Here is a 21,571-nt window from a genome sequence, read left to right as displayed (position 1 = left end):
GATACCCAGCTTCTGCTATGCAGATGTTTGGACTTTTGTATTATTGTGAGCTAACAGCATTAAAGCTGATTTTTAAGTTCACTCCTGTTTCTCAAGTCCTAGCACACAATCTGCCTTTTACACAACAAATCCTTGACATTTACTGTCACACAACTTGCTCTGGCTAGAGAGAAAGTTGCTGTTTTCACTGTTTTTACTGGATTGTTTCATTTTTTACACAAAATAATAATGAAAGTTTATTTGTATAGCACTTTCAAAGCATGCGTTTCAAAGTGCTTCCACTGAATGAAAAATACAAATTTATATAAAATAACTGGACAGAATTTATGGTGTCACTCCAGGGTTTGATCTGCCAAAAAACTGGAGCCCCGGAGACTTTAGGAATAAGGACTTCCTTGACAGAATATTTAGTCTACCCTCTCTGAGAGGTGTCGTGTGTTTTTGCCTGAGGCGATAAGGTTCGTTCTACCTTGTGAGTTGGCCGTTTCTCGGCGGAGAAAACCGAGCCGCTTCCATTAGAGAGAACAAGTCATTATAACATAAGGTCAGGGTCTGTCCCGTCTAGACACGTTCATATTTTACAGTTTGATACAGAGTTTCATGAGAAACCCAAAGCCAGCTATTAACACCTTCCCAACACTGAGTCAGGAACTTACAATGTTTGCTTTACTGGCACCAAGTATCCTTTTTCTCTGCATTGCCATATGGCACAAAGAAGCTAATTACACTGAGGAATGTGTCGGATCCATAAATCTTCATGATGTGACAAAATGCAATAAGAATGAAGGTATCTCAAAAAAAAAAACCTGAATTACTATTCAGAGCGAAGTGTGCTCTCTCCTGCAAATGGTGCATGTCTTCACTTAGTGTTTTGGATGGAAACCTTGCCTCAGGCGGTGAAAAAGCTACAACTTTCTCTGGCGATATACAACTTTGTGACCTTGCATCAGGGGCTGGTCAGAGTGCAGGTATACAAGGGCACGTGAGACTGATGGGACACACGTGTGCACATAGTCGGTCATGAACAGGAAGAGAATCCGCCTTATCTGGTCTTTCCCACCCCCCAAAAAACATCCGTTCTGTGCAAGTAAATCATGGTTAATGTCTTTACAGTCAGGTTTAGCCTCATTTATATTTCTGCTGTACGCAATAACTCCAGCAGCTACGTGCAGCTGCAGGAGCACAGAGGCTACATCACAGCTCGTATGTGTACACCTCTTTAAAAGGTGTAATCAGACACTGGAGCTATTTTGGCTATGTGGGAATGAAAAAAGTCTATGATTGATCAGAGAGAACGGCTTTATGTTCTCTAGGCCTGCAACTGAGGCCCTAAAAACTCTTCAGATACAAACATTTGATTCAACTTGACATCTTAGGCTTATTAAATTCAAATTATTTGAAAGTAATGCAGGTAATTTGCATTTTTAAAGCAGGCTGGACATTTTTTCAACGCGCATGATTTAAAACACGGTATTTTCTCAGAAAAGAAATATTTACAGGGTAAATAATCAAAGTGCAACATGACCAAATTAAGCCAAATCTACCATTAGGTTACCCACACAAGTGTAAACCAGGGTTAAGCTCTTACAGGTTAGAAAAAGATGGTGTTTTTGTTTACCATATTTGATTTCCCAGTGAATACAACCAAAGCAATAAGTTCCCTGCAAAAGACATTTGATCCAATAAAAATATGATTTTATAGAAAAATACCCTTAAATGCTCTGCCAGTGCCAACGTCTTAACCCAGAGGTAAGCTGCCGACCTCTGCCCTATCCAGATCTACACCAGAAATTAATGAGCTCTACTTTTACCCATACTCCACCGCTCTACCAAGTTTCATAAACTCCACCTTGCTAGTTTTGATGTAATCGTGCAAAGAAACAAACTGCAACGGTCACATACCTCTGCCTTGACTCACAGTTTGGCAGAAAATGATTTTAAAGGGTTTAATTCATCTTTATTAGTCTATCCCCTTTTCTAAAAACGAATAAGGTGCTTCCTGCGTGTCTTTTTTAAATGTTTCCAGAAGGCAAGAACAACAGAAGACCACTCAATCAATAAACTCCATTCCTGCTTCTTGGATTCTTGACCCGTGAGGGATTTTATTTTATTTCTGTATACAGAACAAACGTCGCTACTCTTAGAGCGTTTACTACAATGGCTGCAGTGTACTCACAGTTGAAGTTGGAGGCGATGGAGTTCCCGGCCACGAGGCTGTGGATGGTAATCTGATAGATGATGTGGAGTAGCAGGAAGGACATACTGGTGAAGCAGAGCGACTGGAGGAGACGCCCTGTGTGGCCTAACAGAGGAGAACAGCTACAGTGAGTTCAACACGGCTCAGTTTAAAGATTCCCACATGTTCATTCATCCACTGAAACACAGAAAAGTCTATGCGCTGGTTTGCTTGTGTAGATACTGAGAACTTTATCAAACACAAAAGTGAAATTTTGCTTCTTTTTGAGTTTGAGTGACATATTTAAAAAGTGCCATTTCGTGTAGTTTTCTTAGGACTTCAGTTTAGGACTGAATGGATTTGAAAACAGACAGCTGTTTCTCATAGAAAAAGTCAGTGCCTGGAGTCTGGAGCTGTTTTGAATAAATTGGTAAAGAAGGTGAGGGTGATTGGGACAGCACCCAGGAGGGATTTTCAGTGGATCACAATACATATCCTGGTCAAGAGCTGGTAACGTTACTATTGAGCAAAGCTGATTTCTACTGACAAGTCAAATAAACGTTTTGGTGGACCACAGGACCTCTAAGTCGATAAGTTACCGTCTATAAGATTTTGAACTTAATTCTGCTCTTCAGCTTCAGTGTCTGTTGGTGTTCACAGTTAAGGACTTGGCTGTTGGAGGCCATGAACATGAAGGTGTTGACTGTGAAGAATACAGCTGTCAGTGGATGACTGATCCTGGGAGGGTGGAAGAGATCGGGCAGGGGAGCTGCCACAGCTGTTCAACACATGGCCACTTTATGGTGCACCTACAGGTATTTGGGATAATTTCAGGAGCTGTTATGGTCAAAATTCTCAGCAGCAGGTTTCCCACTAATTATGAAAATGAAAATCTTGATCGAGAGAAGGCAAATGAAGCTGGATCAGGCTCTCGTTCTTTGATTAATAAATAACAGTAATGTCTTGTGCTGGGCTATCAACAATGTTTTATTAAATAGTTTTGCTTATCTGCACAGTTTGGTTCTTCACTGGGCAACATCCCCATCTCATTAAATTTACTGCATCCTTGTGGGGGAATGCACAGCAGTTTTACTACAGTGGGGTAATATCCTGGCTGAGGTGAGGCGCTACTGCTGAGCCTCGGGCCGCTGAGGGCTAACCTTATCAAACGTGTGCAACAACACATCACGTTGGACTTCTTGCAGTAAATGTTGAAGTAAAAACAATTTGTGTTAATTTCCCTTTGCAATTCCCAATGCTTTCACAATGGGGGAAAAGAATGCTTGTAAATGCGAGGTATGAGGAGTTTTTGCGAGCTTCTGCATCCAAACTGGTACTAAGGCTCGGGACATTGCAACTTGTTTGGCTTTACCCCCTGTTTTTCCTATTTGTAATAGAACATTTTTGCTGCCTGACGGCCATCTGACTTGTTTGCCAATGCTCATCTTGAAAAAGTAATCTGCGTCACTTTTTCAGTTTCAAAATTCTGTCCCAAGAGCACTTTTCCCCCCCCTTTCAAAACAGAGGCCATTGTTTGGTTTTAACGGTTCCTTCTTTTTCCTAAACAGTCAAAGAACTTCATCCATCTGACAGCGTTAAGACCTGACAAAACACGCTGTCCTGCCAAATCACAGTTTCAGAAAAGCCTAATTAAGTCTTTTAAAGACCAGTTCAATTTATGGGGAAGCCTGCTGTCCGACTTAACAATAAGAGAAAAAGCATCTCAGGTCGTTAAAAAGCATGAAAGCATGACAAAGACTAAAAAGAAAAAAAGCCAAATTAGAAGTCTGCAAGCTAAAACATAAACCTGATAACCATATAACCCATAACATCAAATATTTATGTGAAGTCATGTAAGACGGCTAAAAGACTACAGATTTCACAAAGCTTGTAACACCTACTGCTAAAGCTCTCGCAATGCTTGTTGCTCTTTTAAAAGCAACAGCTTAGATTTTTTTCACCTCCACTGGGAATGCCTTCAAAGGTACATTGAGCTAAATACTGCAATTATGGCATTAGAGAGTAAAACACAAAAACAACAACAACAAGTTGCATAAAATATTGTCTCTGTGCTCACGTATCCGCGGGCACACAGCCGCGCTGCAGCTTTTCAAAGCAAAATGCACCTAATGAATTATTCATGTCAAACATTCGTTTTAAATTAACTTAACAGATTTAACTGCTGCATGTCCTCGAAGATGAAAAGACTGAATGAAACAGACCATCAAAACAAAGCAGTGAATTTAGCTCAATCTATTTACCTAATTCCCTCTAAAATGATTTTGAACATGTGAGTCTTTACTGCAAAATAAGATGGTTTTTATAAGTTTGTGCTGCCTGTGTCTAATTGGCGCTTAGTGTCAAAAGCTGATTTTTAACATATGAATTAACAGGAATGTTACTAGAAATTAGGATTATCTGGTAACAATATAAACAGAGATCAAATGAATTTGATTCAGTGTTTCCATGGTGATTATTTTAAGCCAATGTGCATCTTAAAGGTACTGAATTGGACTGTACATGGTAGAAATATGAGACGCCTCTCCCCTTCAACTCTCTAAACAATATCTACCTACAATCAGCTGTTTGTGCAATGACAACATCGTAATTGTTCCAGCTGTTTTGTACACTGTATATTATCCTGTTATTAAAGTCCTCCTGCCATAACTTCCTCATAGTGAGCCTGTCAGCCTGCAGCCCCCTCCCTGATGACAGACAGCTGAGGCAGACAGATGGGACGCATGTCCTGGCAGGTTGCACTGGAAGGATATCTCCTACTTTCTGACGCCGATGACTTCACTCCTCTCCTGTTTTGGATACTCTGACAATGCGCGGTGAAAGGTCACATAAACATAAGCTACTAAAAATTTAATCCACTTTCCTTTAAGGGTAAACAAAAGAACTGGCATTTTGTCAGGGTGGCGGCCTACCAACATTTTTTAATAGTAGTTTGAATGACCTTTTAATCAGCACGTCATCGCCCCTTGTCACATAGGTGTGACGTTGTGACATCTATACGTTTTTGTGGATTGGTTCTTTTAGTTTGCAGCTACAAAAAATTTCTACTACAAAGTAAGAAAAACTGAATTGTTTCAATGGGTCTGAAGACTTTTTTATTTTAAGTTATATAAGAGCTTTTTATAAGCGACAGATTTTTTAGCAGCTGGTAATTATGCCTGGAAATGCCTCTCTAGGGAAACTCGAACTTACTGCTCAGGACTGCAGAAATAATTAACATTGATTGATTATAAGAAAAGAAAACATACCAATTATTGTTAATAATCAAATCAAACAACAATAAAATACATTTACATTTATTCTAGTATTTATTTCTTTTTCAGTGCTTATTATTAGTATTTTTTTTTTATACCAGAGTGAAGTTGTTTGCACTCTAAACCTGTTGAATATGTTCTGAAGTTCATAAAATCTGAATTTGAGAAGTTAACCAATGGCAGCAACAATCCTACAGCTTAAATGATCCTCAGTTGGTACTGCGCGCCAAGAAAATACTCCCCGCACCATTACACCACCAGCAGCAGCCTGAACTGCTGATACGAGGCAGGGTGGAGCAACGCTTTAATGGTGTTCGCACCAAATTCTGACAGTCGAAGCAGAAAGACTGACTCATCAGACAAGGCAACAGTTTTCCAAGCTTTTATTGTATAATTTTGGTGAGCACGTGCGAAATGCATCCTCTCCGGGTTGCTGCCATGTGACTGGCTAATCAGATTTGTGTTAATGAGCACTTGGTGAGTTGTACCTAATGAACTGGCCAGTTCCATCCCTCAATTGGGAAATTACCTGGGTGAAGATTAGTCTTTTGGGTTTGGTACTTTTGACAAAAGTGAGTTGTTTAGACATTAAATGTGAATAATCAGATGTAAAATTAAATCTTAATTTCAGCCTTATTAGGAACAGGAATACTTTGTATATTTTTTTGTTTTTTGAAGCATGCAGTTTAAGAATATTTATATAGAATATAGATATTAAAACACCCATTAAGGCAGGAAAATAAAAACGTAACAACAATAATGTCCGTCAGTCTAATTCACCTATAACAGTGTTTATGTGATTTTTGGGGGCAATTTTACTTTGGCCAGTGTTTGCAAAAGCTAGACAAAAAAAATCAGTTACACAAATAGTAACAGCATTATTGTGAGTATTGTTGACACATTATCGATATATTATTTTTTAAATATCATTATTATTATCCTTAATGTATATCCTGTCATGACTGTTGAACGACTCTTGAAATCAGCAGCTATCAGCTTCATGAGCGTTCAGCTTTACTAGAAGTCTCTTTAACTATTGATGAGACTGTAAGTGGTCCACTTTCTCCTCTCCTGCACCTCCTCTCTTTCTCCTCCTCCTTTACTTCCTGATTGTTATTTCAGCTGGAGACGAGCAGAGACGAATCTCGGACTGGACGTCGCTCCCTCAGACAAAATAGGTTTATGTATTATTAAACACTACATGTGGTCTCCTGCAGAAGCCTATATTATTAGAGGTCTGGGAGGTGTGCTGTTTAGTGTTTTGTGGTGGATGAAGTGCATAAAAGCGAGGCTTAAATCCCACATTCATCACCCGTAAGGAGAACAGTCACCTCAGTCACTTCTCATAAACCGCAGAGGTCCACCGTGATTCATATTTCTTCAGAGGATGAATGGATTCTAAATAGCTGTCAGCTGTCATATGGAAGCTTGTTTACCGGCTGTAAACTTCCTGCATTTTTATCTAAACCAAAACACCAGAAAGGTTAAAGGTCACCTCCACCTTCAAATCGGATGAATTAATGAACATCACAGACGCACGCAGATCGTGATGTTATGGCCTGGGGAGAGAAACTTCTCAGTTTCTGTTCTTCAAATAAAATGGTTAGCCATTGTCAAAACCAGTCCTCATCCCAAGTTTCTTTTTCTTTTCTTCTCTAAGAGATATTTTACAAGCTCTTTTGTGTTTGTCTTCTCGACAGAACAACTCATGTATTTAGTTTTGTATCATTTATATGGGTATTATATGAGCAAATAAACTAAACCTGAGCCTAAAATGGCAATTTTCACGAAGAGCTCCTTAGATGTGGTCCTAATGGATCACATCTTTCTATCTCAGAGCTGGCCGGTTGCAGATCATTTTTATTATTACAGATGGACTCATGCCTGCGCTAACCAATATTACCTTTCATGGACTGAGCTATGTGCCAAATCCATGCTCATCTTAAGGAAATTCAACTCTCCTGCAGAAGGGCTGGTTTGTATTATAGAGAACAACAAGTCAATTCAAACTCTGGGAAACAGTCAAGATTCTTAGGGTGATGGCAAAGCCACTGAAACTACACAGCTTCAGAGGGGCACTGTAGAGCTTACCTTGCATTGTTGTGCTTGTAGGCTCTGGGAAGAGTGGAATAAGCAGGAGATAGATGAGGTAGACGAAGGACAGGACATTGTACCTGAACAGGCAAGCTGCAGAGACAAAGACAGAAAATTGACCAGCTCAGTAATGTGTTTACAGCTTCGTTTGCATTACATAATGTGTAGGAGTAAATAACGTGCAGACACTGGCAGCAGTCAGATCGTCACTGAACAGATACTTGAGACAAACATGTGGTGAAAATCATTAAAATGTTCCTGCTGGCTCAAAGTAGTAAAACATCAAACATTCCTCTAACTAAACTTCACACTCACAAACCTCATTATCTGTTCATCTGGCCCGCATCACTAAACCAGCCTGTGCTTAAGTCAGTCAATGAACTGCCGTTTGTTTTGAAGAACAGTAAAGACCTGATAGTCCTCGGATGTGAAGAGGGACAATTAGCTGACTGAGCAGCCTGCGGTTATATCTGCCTCCATGCCGTAAAATGCCTCACTAAGCGCAGCTTCATATCACATGTGCAGATTTCAGAGTTTTGCAGGGACGTTATTGAAACCAGATCATTTTTTAGGATTAAACTCTACAAAATGAAATCTTTGAATGTTTTGCAGCAGTGCGGCGAGCGTCATGCACCAGATGCCCTTAAAATACTCGATGTACCTCAGAGATTTCAAAACAGGAAAATAACGTCTGGTTGCCAAAACTTTAAATGAATCACAGCCATGTGGCTGGAGCATGAAGAGTGTGTAATCCCATGACAAAAGTCTGAAAGTACAGTGTTTGATTTTTAACCAAAACACAAAATGAAGGTTAATTAATTCTGCTGTAAAATTATTACAGTTTTTTTTTTTTTATTCCAGCTCCAATTTCATGTCATTTATCTTTTAACAAAAGTTTACATCAGGACAGAATGAAAGACCAGGGCTGGCTTTTGTTCAGTTTATTGTGTCAGTAAAACAAATAAATGTGAAGCTGTTAGCTACTTTTTAGCCCTTTAGCGCTTCAACAGTAATTACTTGGCAACTACTGAAAATGAATCGACTGTTTTGGCGAAACGTTCACTGGTTGCAGTTTCTCAAATATTCAGATTTTCCCCATTTTTCACCTACCAAAGAAATAAGGTGTTTATCACTGGCTTACACATTTTCCCTTTCACAATAATATCAATTAATTTACGATAAAAAATACAACCTGCAGTCACGCTTCCACTATGAATTTAGTCAAACCTCAGAACACTGTTTCAGTATTTAGGATGTAAAACCACACATGACACTGGCTTATGTAACACCTTCCCAGCATTACACACACAAACACATACTCACGCCCCATCCAGGCACATGAAGAAGGTCCTTTTGGTTTCATGATGTCTTAAAAAGCTTGAGTGCAAACATGACTTCCAAAAACCATTAATTGATGTATTGATCCATGATGCTCCTCATTTCCTGAAGCAGGCTGACCATCTGCACTGACAAGTTCATTTTTTAACTATTTAAGCAGCTCTGCTGTCTAAATAAAGTGACTCACACTCCCAGATGTGTATACTCTCTGCTCGGTTACTGTGCTCTGTGACATCTGCTTAATATTTCAAGTTTTTCTTAGTTTGTGCAAAATGAATGTAATAAACTGCATAGCTGCTTATATTTTGTTGAACCTTTTTAGGTCAGGGGAAGGGAGTCAGGGAAGAAAGTACACAGTGACTTAGTATAAAATGTGGACACACAGTCTGACCTCCTAAGTTTCTCATTGCGGTTATATCAACAAGCTCAGAGTTTACAACCTGGTCGGCCGCACGAGTTATCGTCTCAGTCACAGACATCGGCAGCTACTGCTCTTGAACTACTGAAAAATTACATTTAAATGCTGAAAATGGTGCTTTTATTTATCTTTGCACGCTCAATGGACCCATTCATCGACATTTGACTTGGCTCTGACTTTTCCCTTGCTGAAGCTGTGAAGTAAGAGCACCTTCAGGTTTTCTCAGTGCTCAGATGCAGACCAGCGAAAACTAACAAAAGTTAATAAAAGCTGTTGGGGCTGTCATCTTTGGGCAAATTGCAAACATCTGGGATTAGTTTCAAGTACGCATGAATGCTTGGCCTACCACATGCCAAAATCACAAATATAATGACATAAATAGAGCACTATCATTATTGATCTTTTTTCTTTTCTTTTTCAAAGCTTTTTAGCAAGTAGGCGAGGGTTTTTCAGCCTAAGCCTCTCAGGTGATTGAGGAGGGAATGACTCACAATCTATCATTTTTCATCTTACACTGTTTTAATCCACCCACTTGAATTTTTATCCACATTAAATGTGGCATTAAACACTTTCTAAACCTGCAAATTTTCATGCTAACCCCATTAATCGTCTGCTCTGAGCTTTAAGTCTAAATTGGTCTCTAACCATATTTGATGTACAGATAATCCAAATGTATCTATATGGCTCTGCTCCCACTGCTAGCCTGCAGACACTTGACCGCAGCCTTCCTGACCATTTGCCTTTGCTGCATGACTCACCATCAGAAGATTTTAACACAGGGAATGAAAATAAACTGACCTTCTTTTAAGATAAACCGGTTACTGCAAAAATCCCCATTCACGGTTGAATCGGGCTTTTGTCTCTTCCAGTTAAACCTACTATTACAAACACACAAAGCCTAGACACAGGCGAGCCAAACCAGAATTTTGCAACCAACTAATTTCACAGTTTTAGGCCTCATAAATGATGAAACGTGGCAGGAGATAAGACTGCGCAGTGCCAAGCGAAGCCAAGCACTGGGAGATAAAGGAGTAAAATGAAACCGTTCAGAAGAAAGTCATGAACGAGATACCACATCAGCTGTTTTCATCTGAGCATGAAACTAAGAACTTGTGTCTATTATGATACCATGAAAGATATCCACAATGTCCTTGTACTACTTTCCAGATAAAATATGTTCAGAGAACAAACGATTAATCTGGGCTTCAAACTAACAGCGATCTTTATTATTAAACAACATTTTATTTCCTTCACTATTTGTTTGACCTGTTGGCAAATTGTGATGGGTCAAAGCTTTAACAGTTTAAAGTGATAACTTTACTGTAGATGGATTCTTTTTTTCTCAGCTCAAACCCAAATATGTTCCATTTACTATCAGAGAAAATAAGGATATCATCTGTTTAGTTTAGTGTCAGATATTCTCATATGAGAAGCAGAGAAGGTTTTGTCATTTAAAAATGATTTAAGTGACTGGACGAACACAAACACACAGGTTGCTGCAATGTTAGAGTTTTACCTGCGTATTGCTGCCCTCTTTTAATATAAATTTAACTGCTTCAGACTTTGAGCAAAGCACCAAGAACATCTGAACTTCATGCAGTCAGCTTTTTTTTCTATCATATCTGATATTTTTTATTTGGGTGATCAATTTAAAAACTATTTTAAACTCAAACATTCATACACTGAACTATCGTGCAGAGTTCAACTGCAGAAGAATTTGCCTGATGTCTGATTCCTTTCTCTTTAATGGTTTCTGATAATAATAAAATTATTGCTTAATTCTCTCCAGCCTGTTTTTACCCATGAGAGAAAGCATTAATCTGTCTTTGCTTTCCACAAAGAATTTGCTCTGTATCTGGGATTTCACCTTATTTGGGCAATCTTCTAACTAAACATTTTATTTTTAAGAATATTATAGTTTTGAAATTGATGTTTAGCCTAAACAGAACACTTTTTGCCACCTTGTCAAAGATTCTTAGTCAACATATCTGATGAAACAGCAGAGCATCTTCATATCAAAATACCACCTAAAGCATTGTGTTCTAGCGATGGCCACTGCAGCATCTGCAAACTGCACAACCCAGCTGACTAGCTGCTCCCTCTTTACGGTCACACCGCAGGTTCGATATCAGATCAGACATTTGGAAAAGTGCGTGCTCACAATTAAGTCCGCACTCCAAACTCTGCCAGTAAACACATAAACAGCAGCCTGTTTGATCAGCAAAACTCGAGCTGTGTGCAGATGTGTGTGTTTGTTTGTGTATGTGTGTGTGTGTGTGTGTGTGTGTGTGGTGGTGGTGGTGGTTTAGGGGATTGTGTACACATGGGCCCAGCAGTTCTGCCGGATTCAATAGAGGTGCTGTCAGATGGCCAACAGGAAACACAGACTATTCAACGTCAGTAGGCAAGTCTTTCACTAGGACATGAGAAAAGTGTCAGTCTCTGCATATAACGCACAACTAAACATATAGTGCGACTGTTATGTAGGTGTTTGGGGTAAGATAACATCTGCTGCGGTGCAGTTCACTTCCTCTCAGTTTATTTGGCAGTGAGAAGCCAGAAAATTTACTTTTATATTTTATATCCCAAAGACAAAAACCAATACTGTCTGTCTGCTGATAGCATTTGGTTTCATGGCTTATTTATGGCAAGGGCTTTAGTTCTCAAAAAGGAAAGAAAATCAGCTGATCAGGTGACTCTGATGACCAAAAACAGCATCTGTCATCGCTGATGCTGTCTGTTTCTATATGTTCCCTTCTTTCCACTTTACATTTCCTCCATCCTGACAGTTAATGATGTGTACAGGCGTAGCGAACGCTCATTTGCACTTTGAAAAAACATAAAATATTAAAGGTATGTTTACGATAAAAGGGAAGGCAAATATTCTCTCCCTCAGAACCGCATTATTAATTCATACTGTTAAAACGACTTTCCACGAATTAATGGAGACAATGCATGGACTCACGATTGCTTTTGGAAATAAAAGGGGCATCAGGCTGTCAAATGATGCATTATAGTGGTACTGAGTGGGGCTTATCTATAGAAAGCATGCTGTTAGCTTTAAAAGTACCCCGCCCTCATAAGTCTTACACAGACACCACATTGGAACCTCAAAGGCAGTTAGACACTAATCACTTTTCGCTTGTGGCCTACCACAGGATTACAACTGAAAACGCAAAGTAAAGTGCATTTAATTCAAGGAGTCTGCATCCAAGGTGAGACTATGCCTCCAAATCTTCTCCACAAAATGCAAATAACCATCGAACAATGTGTCACCTTCAGTGAAATTCATCAGCTTTTCTAGGCAGATTAGTCCTGCAAAAAGTCACAAAATAAAAAACTCCAAAGTTTGACGGCATGAATCATCGTCCACATCTGCATAGCAAAGGAGTGAATCAACACGGCCACAGCTTCTTCCTTGGAACAGAACACTTTTCTCAACAAAGTAACAAATTCAGTAAACAACAAAACGAGGAACCACAGCTGACTACAACTCTGAGGAATGTGGAACAGCTGAAGACGTGCAGCTCAAACACTGTCATCGAGATGTAAATGATAATGAATAACAATCACACTGTCAGCCGCCAAACAGTTCAATTACAACACTGATGATTCACTAATATTAAAGGAAAACTCCGAAACCACAGTGAAAACCAAAGATACGAATTACCAATAATGCAAAGTCTGTGTATTTAGTGTTGCAATACATGTTTCATTTCCAGACACGAAAAAAATCCGATTGAAAGGAAATAATAAACTAAAACTTTGATGCTGTGATTCTGTATTTAGATATAAATAAACATACACCATTTAATTCACATCAGTTCATTTTCACCATCAGACTTTTGTACCTGAAACACAGACACCATGCCTTTGGTGTGACTCTGCAGTCACTGCTGCCGGCTGTGTTTCCTTCATTACCTCCAATAAAAGGTGACAGGTGGAGGACATTGCTGGTAAATGACGGCTCTGCTTTGTAATCTGTGTTTAATAGCTGGTGCATGACTCTGTGCAGTCTGTCGTTTTTCGTTTGGATTCACTTTTAGAGGAAAAGACCTCGGCAGTGATGAAAGGTGATCTGTGACCTTTCATCACTGCCGAGGTCAATCACAAATCATATAAAAAAAATCAATGACATTTTCCCACAAACATAAATATGAAAGCTGCTCTCAATGTCCTGAACAAATATACTGGAACTGCGCTCTAATATATATGAGGCTTTGAATTAATGTCACAACTGATTTATATCAGTGTAGGAAGCCGAGACAACGCAGACTAGAGTACAGTTATTAATTAACATTAAATTTAAAGGTACAAGCACAGCACAGGGTGGGATCAGTAAATAAGCTTTATAGATATTATTAGTTTAATTACACATCCTTACTTACCATAGCCAATAACACAAAAGGCCAACAAAGATGTAAAAATTGGGTATTAGAGAGAAAACTCACCAGCTGCAAGACATACTGGGAGCAGTAACCTGAAGACCAACCCGCACACTACTTCAGAGGCCATGGCTCGGGGCAGGCCGTGTTGAATCCAGGTAAAAGAAGCCGAGAACTGTCTCTCTAAGGGTTCTCTTGCATCCCAAACTCCTGCGCTCTGTCAAATCCCAGCTGGCTGCTCCAGACGGCCACATCGGCTCTCCCCTGGTGACACCTGGACTCTGGTTATTCCACAGTGAAACACTGCGCATTCACCAAGGTTCGCCTCATCAGCTCCGTCGCCAGAAAATAGTATCACCATGATAGTTTAGTGGCTCAAATGCTGTAAAGTCATGTTGACGCTGCACAAGCTGAGCAGCGGACTCAGGTGCGCAAACAGCTGCGCTGGCACGGCGCGTAAAAAAGCCGGACAAAGGAGCCAACAAGTCCTCAAGTCCAATTAAACCCCTTTCAATGCTAAACCACTTTAATCCTTAACGGATTACATAGTCTGTGTATACTTCTTAACAGAGGAGGAATGAAAGAAGACCAAAGTATAACCGGATAACGCTACCCTTCTTCCTTAGCCCCCGTGGTGAAATTTGACTTTCTGACTTCTGGTCCGGATTGTGTTCGCCAACAGGAGGCTACGGGACAAGCCTGAGATTGGCGTCGTGTTCAGCCAATCAGAAGTGCGCCATTGGTAGCTGATCCAGCCCCCTGCGATAATTGGAAGCAAGAGGTGGGACGCGGAGATGGATGAAAATACCACAAGAATGAAACGATAACGTGAAACACACGCAGCCTTTTATTAATTCTATAATTTAATTATATTAGTGCATATTTTGCTATTTAATCACCATTTTTAAAGTAATAAACACCAGATAACCACGGCCACGTCGAGGAAGATTTTATGAATTTCAGGGGGGAGACTTTTCATTATGACCTGATCTCTTCAGGTCCAACTGTTTATCGGAGAGAAACAGCGACGCCTACCGGTGCAGTATAACCACTCCAGTCTAATCCAGTTAACCACAAAAACAGGCCTGCGCTGTTTGTGCTTGCAGGCAGGAAAATTAATTTTACCGAAATGTTTTCAGTTCTCGGACAAATTCTAAACAATGTAAGAAAACATCTTCTCTAGTAACACGTAATTTAATTGCTGAGCGGGTAAACAAACATGATTTAAAGCTCAGTTTGAAGCCTCAGGATGCTTTTTTGAATTTCCAAATATTCAAACAAAAGGTTGGAAGCATATTTGCTGTTTAAATAGGATTTTGTGCTGAGGCAGCTGCAGACGTCACCCTGTCAGATGGGTGACCCCTGTTCTTCACCTAAACTCATCATCTTAAAATACATTTTATGGCACAATTTTTTAAAGATTAAACTAAACATTTTAAACAAAGGCCTAATAATTTGAGGAAATTTATTTTTAATTTACTTTTGAAATACAAAGACCCGTGAAGTGAAGTTAAAATGGCACATAGACTGGAAACTAAATCCAAGAATTTGCTTTTTGTGTGTCATTTGTTGCATCTGTACAGAAACTAAAAAGTGTGAGTGAGTGTAGGAAGATGCACAAAATACACTTCTTCCATTAAAGTTTCTGTTTGTATACAGAATACATTTGCGAGAGGTGTTAACAGATGTTTTAACCCAGAAAAGAGCCAAGCTACAGTGTCTGTTTAGTCTCCAGTATTTAAGTTCTATCTTAATTTATAACACAGAGGCAAAAGCGTGGCGTCATCTAATCAAAAGAAAGCGTGCAACTGAGAATATTTTCTAATTACACAAGTGACTAATGAAAGAAAAAAAATAATAAAGTGTCCCACCAAGGATCCTCCACAAGTGATGTTGTTGTGACAGCATTCATTGCTGGGACACTCACTACAAAGGCCGTAAAGGCATTTTACTAGTCTGGTTTTGGGAAAAGTGTGAAAAGCTGATCTATATGGATGTGATGTAGAGTTTGAGTTCTGGTGAGTTCAACTGAAAACCACATGGATGCTGCTTCTGATTAAAATGATGGTAAAGTGAATGGTGTGCATTGATGTGACACTGAATTGACAGTTCGCAGGAGAAAGAAAAGAAGCATTTTTAAAAGTTTGCAGGTGACGGGATGCCATTTCTAACTTCCCAGTCAGCTGAAAGAGCCCGAAAAGAAACAGAAAGCTGTTTTCCTGACTGAACTTTCATCCATTGGGTTGATATCCGCTAACTGTTAGTGCTGTCAAATCAGTCAGTGACCCATGGTGTAGATGTGGGCACTGTCATCATGGAGGACTCCTATCCAGGCTGAAATGTTTCATCAGCCCCCTAAATGTTCTCTGCCAGCTCACAAAACAAGTTTTTTTGGTTTAATGTGTTTTTAATGGAGATACCTGCATTCATCATGATTCTCCATTCATTTATTCAGGTTTAAGTCATTAATGAGTCATCAAATCTCCATGGATGGCAAAATGTCATTAGGAAAGCTGCCTGGAGCTTCTCCAGCACTCTGAGCATGATGCACTGAAAGCTGGTGTTGACTCATTTGCTTGAACATAATTTTCTGAGTCAGATGTTTAATATTAGAGGACACTGTAACTGTGGAACAAATATACTCAAAAGACCAATTAGAACTGGTTTGATAGACCTGGACACTGTGAAAAGCACTAATGTGGACTAAAAATAACAATAATAAAAAAAAAACATGTAGGAAACTGTTTCTTGTATTGGTTTTTCCTTCATTTGAAAGATATCAAAATTCATTTATGGTTACTTATCACCACAGTAAAGCAAAGGCCTTTAAGGCAAAGAGTGCTGACATAATGTTTACCTGTGTGTTAAACAGGGAAGAGCATCCAAGTTTAAACTCTGAAGTGCATTAACTTAAGAATAAAACCAATCAATAAAGCATGCTTTGATATGTTTAACAACTTTATTGACAAGGAAATGATCAACGATGCTGTTCCCCCTGAAGTGCATTATACAGAATGAGAGCAAGGTATGATGGGAGTCAATGCTGAGCCAACTGACCCTTTACCTGGAAAAGGCAGAGCAATTAAAGAAGCAAAGTTTCTGCTTATGATGTGATGAATCGTCGTTTGGCCTAATAACCGAAATGGATTCGGTTTATGAAAATAAGAAAAACAAACAGCTGAGCACTGCTGAGGGAAAAGCTGCTCGCTGCCAACCTCTGCCCAGAAGCTTCACTTTTCACTGGAGATCCAGAGCGGCTGGAAGGTCTGCAGTCAGAGTGACCCACGATGCCCCTAAGCTGCAGCCATCAACAATCAATAACCAACCTCAAAACATGTCAGCGAGCCCTTGATTTGTTTCTGCCGTTTGAAGTCTGGACCTGCTGATCTAATCCCTCAGATGGATGCGAATCTTAAGTAACATTTGTCTTTGATCCATTATTTACCGGATTCTTGAGAGGGACTTATTGATAAACTCTTGGTTAAAATGGACTCAACAGTTTTACGCTGTGGCGCTCTGGGTCAAGTTGTTCTTGAGTCACTCACCTCAATTTTTAGGTCAAGATTGTTTCAAGAGCAACAGGGATAATTTTTGTTTATCAGGAGCCTGGAGCTCATGAGACCTCTAAATGGGCACCGTTTAGCTTAAAGACAGTGAAAGTGAGTCTCAAATCCAGAATATTTTTTAGTCTAGACTAAAAACTAAACACTTATGGCAGTTCTAGCAGTCCTGCAAGACTGCACTTTAGCACAGTGATGCTTTAAATATATTGTCATCTTAGTTTTGCTCGGAGCCAATTTTGCACTTTTTTGTGCAAAATGACTTCATCTCTGCATCACATCGTTCGCCCTCTTCATGGGACATAAAATGTCACCACATGGCAAAACACTGACATATGAGGATTCAGAAATAACAAACATATAAACATAAAAATGACAAGTAGAGTCAAATGTTATGGCTACAGCATATTTAAAACAACCTCAGCTGACCAAAGTGTTTTACAGGTGTAACAAAATATACATTATATGCAACAGTCACTAAATCAACATCGAATGTACACTAAAAATTCTCAAATAAACCAAAGTAAATAAGACTGTTTCCAAATTAAAGGTCAGGAATACAATGAATGCAAGTCAGAATAAGTTAAAAAAAAAATGTAAATATGGATTATTTTCATATCAGAGACATGTTAATGTAAGGTTTTATTTGCTTTATTTATTTAGACAAGCTGAGCCAAGACAGTGACTGAGAAGGCAGATTTTAAAAAGCTAAAACTTGAGCTTTACTCACAAAATGTGGGTTCAAGGTTACAAAAACCAAGAAGATAAACAAAGCACAGAAAGAAGCCCGAGGCTGAAAAATACAAGAAAAAAAGTAAAAGTAAAACAAAGAAGCATGAATGACAATGAGGACAGTGAAGCCAGCATTTCTTCATCTAGCTTATCTGTCCTAAACTGGCTGACCTCAACATTAAAACAGTCTTTTACAATTTTGTCCATATATTTCAGTTTAGCTCATGAGAAGCAGCCCTCCTCTGGTCTGAGCCTGATGTCAGGGTAAGATACTGAAACATTCCTGTTTTTGTATCGCTGCACTGATTTTTAGTTGTCTGACAGACAGAGTTCCTCAGATAACAGCGAGATTTATACATGAGTCTGACAAAAAAAAGGGGAAAAAGTATTGTACAGCCCTCTGGTCAAATTTAGATCTCAACACTGAGTATTTGAGCTCCTGGTATTTGAAACTGGAGAATTTATATTTATCCTTTTCCTCCCGCATTCCTCTATATTTGTACATGTCCAGGAGATGATCTACTTCTAGGAATAAAATAGAGAAGATAGTCGATTTCAAAATGTTGCTCTAAAACAGTGCTGACTGGTGGGACGTGGGGCTACAACAGGTGGGAAACATAGGGAGTGAAAGATTTTTGTAGTTAAATTAAAGATGAGATTCTTGATGACATTTTCACCTCTATTTAAATAACTTTAATTTTAATCATTGTAATTTCAAGGTTTAAGTAAAAGAAACAAACCAAAAAAATTATTCTTTTTTAAATTCTGAAGTAGGTTAAGCCAGAAAAAGGAGAATATGCAGATTTTAGTTTGCAGATTTTAACAGTTTCACAACCAAAAACGGTCCTTTCAGGTCAGCCTTTCAGAAAAATGCCTGCATGAGCATAGAATTAGATGGACAAATATCGATTATCAGAAGTAAAATCTAAGAACACAGAAAGCCACCGCACTGTTCTAAATCCTGAATATCTTTGGATTTTATTGCCAGTCTGCAGCAGCATTTGCCAAGACGAAAACACAAGTGAAAATGAAATTAGGGCCCAGATTGCTTCAGTATTGATCCACCAGTGAAATTCAAACTGTGAGCATGTTCAATATTTACATGGATGCACTTTCCATGCACTTTAAAGGTGCCCCAGCTTAAGTGGGCTTTTCACTGTCTTTCTGTGGTGGCTGAGGGCAGATAGTCTCTTCGGGAATTAAGACTCATATGAAAACCAGATAAGTCCAGTTTGGATTCTGTCCATATTTTAATGCTGTCAGTTAATTTCCTGATGATTTGACAATCATTGTAATCAGGCTGCTAAATTTAAAGATGAAAAATATGTTTAATACATGTGATTTTCTTTGTCTGTGGTTATGTAATAAAATCAAGTTTACAGCCATTCTGAAAGTAAAAGCAAACTATAACTCATTCTGCTGGGAAGGTCTTTACTTTTCTATGGATTTGATTGTCAAGTAAGGCTGACTGGGGAATGAGACAAAGACAAAGGTGGATAAACACATGGAGGCATGTCCGGTAAAGACGATTAGAACAGTCACAGAACAAAAACTGCAATTTGAGGTCAGATAAAATATAGGTGGTGTGTTTGGGGGGGGTCACCCAAGAGTGGAGAGGAACAGCACAGAGTCAAAACAGAGCGGAGGGATCTCTGAAGATTGAACATGTGGTCACTCATGGAGACAAAATCTCATTAGAAGCTGTGCAGGAAGCCAACGACAGAAGTGGAGGAGCCACTTGACTTGTCTGGAGGCTGATAAGGAAAAACAGGTAGACTCATGTACCTCGGTGTCCGATCTGGCACATAAAACAGGCACTCTGTGAGGTGGTGTAGGCACTGAAAACAGTCTCTGGAGGAACTGGCACAAGGGACAAAGACTTGGAGAAAATCAGCTGGAGCCCCAGTGATTGAGAAGAGGCGCCATCTTTGGTTAGGAGTCACTGGTTGCCCTTGTATCAGGCTGAGGCCATCTGAGCTCATCCAGTGATTCAGGGATAGGTGGGGTGTTGTTCTCCCTCAGAGCAGGCTTTAATGCACAAAACCTTCGGGGTTACGACAGTAAGCATCACATTTCATACCTTTTGCAGTATTTTATATTAAAATATGTCGTAATCTGCCAATTTAACTGCAAGTATCTATAGATAGCTTGGAAATCAAGTTGATTTAACTGAAGGACAGAGCAGCAGAGCATCCTTCTGAAAAGTCAAGCTTCTGATTTCATTATTAAACTGTCTTAATTACAGATGCGGCACCTGACAAGGCAAATCGGAAGATCTAACGTTATTTAACTCCCTGACTATGTTCCCATTTGTCTGTAGTGTAGGAGACCGACTCTTTATCCATGTTATTAGTGCGAATTGACTCAGGGTAATGGCATTCATTAACGGGCGATTGCAGGCCTGTTTTGTGTGTAATAAAGCTTCTATGGCCTCAGCATTTGAAAGCAGGAAGATGCTCGTGTTAATGCACATACACAGGATGTCGGAGTCATTGGAAAGAACTTACGTGTTGACCGAACATCACTTTACATCCTGAAATATTTACATCCTTCACACTGAAACAGCAAGTGGCATGATGAAAGATATGCTGTAAGGCTATGCATTATTGAGGACTGTGTGTGCTTTTACAGGAATCCCAAAGCGGGGAAGAGTTCAGCTTTTAACAACCATGACCTAAGAGGTCGAAGGTCACTGGGACTTCATTCCTGCTGCACACAACAGTGTCTGTGTTTCGTAACACAATGGACTTCTTTGGAAGGGTGGAGTGTCTGAAAAACATGGAGAAAGTTGCTTCATGAGGAGGAGGAGTGCTGAATGTGCCTGCTTTTACAGTTTTTCTCAATTGCTTTGATGCAATTCTCACAGCAGGAATGTCATTCTGTTCTCAAAAAAGCTAGGGCATTTTTCACTATACAGACTCGCCTGTGCAAAAGACACTAAAACAATCAAAATGTTTTTTTCCACTCACTGCAACTTTGTGACGTGATGGATTTATTTGAGACTTTACAAAAGCTGAAATGGTGAAAAGTAATATGATACTTTTGAAACTGTGCAGTATGTGTCAGAAACAAGCAAAGAACATGTATACAATCTGAGAACATAGCACCAATGACTGTATACACTGGTCACTTTATTAGGTGCACTGTTCAACTGCTTATTAATCCAAATATCTGATCAGCCTTTCACATGTCAGCAACTCAAAGCATCTAGAATTATTGGTAGTGAAGTTGCTGCTGTCCTTCTGTCACAAATCACTCCGGACAACAAATATATCAGAAAAAAAGACCAAAAGAATATAAAATTAGAACCTTGCACCAAGCACTGTGTGGTAGAGTACAGTCACACTACATAAAAGTGCTTGTGTGTAATTAGCAGTGCATCTGTGATACCAGGCCAAGAGCATCTCTTTCTATTTACTTCAAATAAAGGGAAATTTCTCTACTACAACTGTGAGTGTGTGGCTGGCTTTACTCCTTCAATGCTCGATAGTATTAGGAAAAGTGGGAGATGTGTAGTTCTGACTGATTTGATTAGTTTACTTTGCGTCTAACGACCAAAGTTAAATGATTTGGTGGATGTTTCACAACCTTCAAAC

The 21,571-nt window shown here is 39.3% G+C and overlaps 1 protein-coding gene across 3 annotated transcripts in view; it reads right to left on the bottom strand.

Annotated features, from left to right (window-relative positions):
* piezo2b (piezo-type mechanosensitive ion channel component 2b) overlaps positions 1-14,384 on the bottom strand; it is a 90,837-nt gene extending 76,453 nt beyond the window's left edge. For all 3 annotated transcript variants that reach the window (XM_026148833.2, XM_080292295.1, XM_080292296.1), the window contains exons 1-3: positions 13,750-14,384; positions 7,540-7,635; positions 2,177-2,302 (exon numbers count right to left, since the gene is read on the bottom strand). In XM_026148833.2, the coding sequence (XP_026004618.2) occupies positions 2,177-2,302; positions 7,540-7,635; positions 13,750-13,813 (286 nt within the window). In that variant the 5' untranslated portion in view covers positions 13,814-14,384. The remainder of the gene's footprint in view (positions 1-2,176; positions 2,303-7,539; positions 7,636-13,749) is intronic.
* Positions 14,385-21,571: the final 7,187 nt, after the last annotated feature.

The sequence above is a fragment of the Astatotilapia calliptera genome, chromosome 18 (assembly GCF_964374335.1).
Source record: "Astatotilapia calliptera chromosome 18, fAstCal68.1, whole genome shotgun sequence".
In the NCBI taxonomy this organism is placed as follows: Eukaryota; Metazoa; Chordata; class Actinopteri; order Cichliformes; family Cichlidae; genus Astatotilapia; species Astatotilapia calliptera.
Note: the sequence above shows the minus strand (reverse complement) of the source record. Positions and strands in the feature narration are given on the sequence as shown.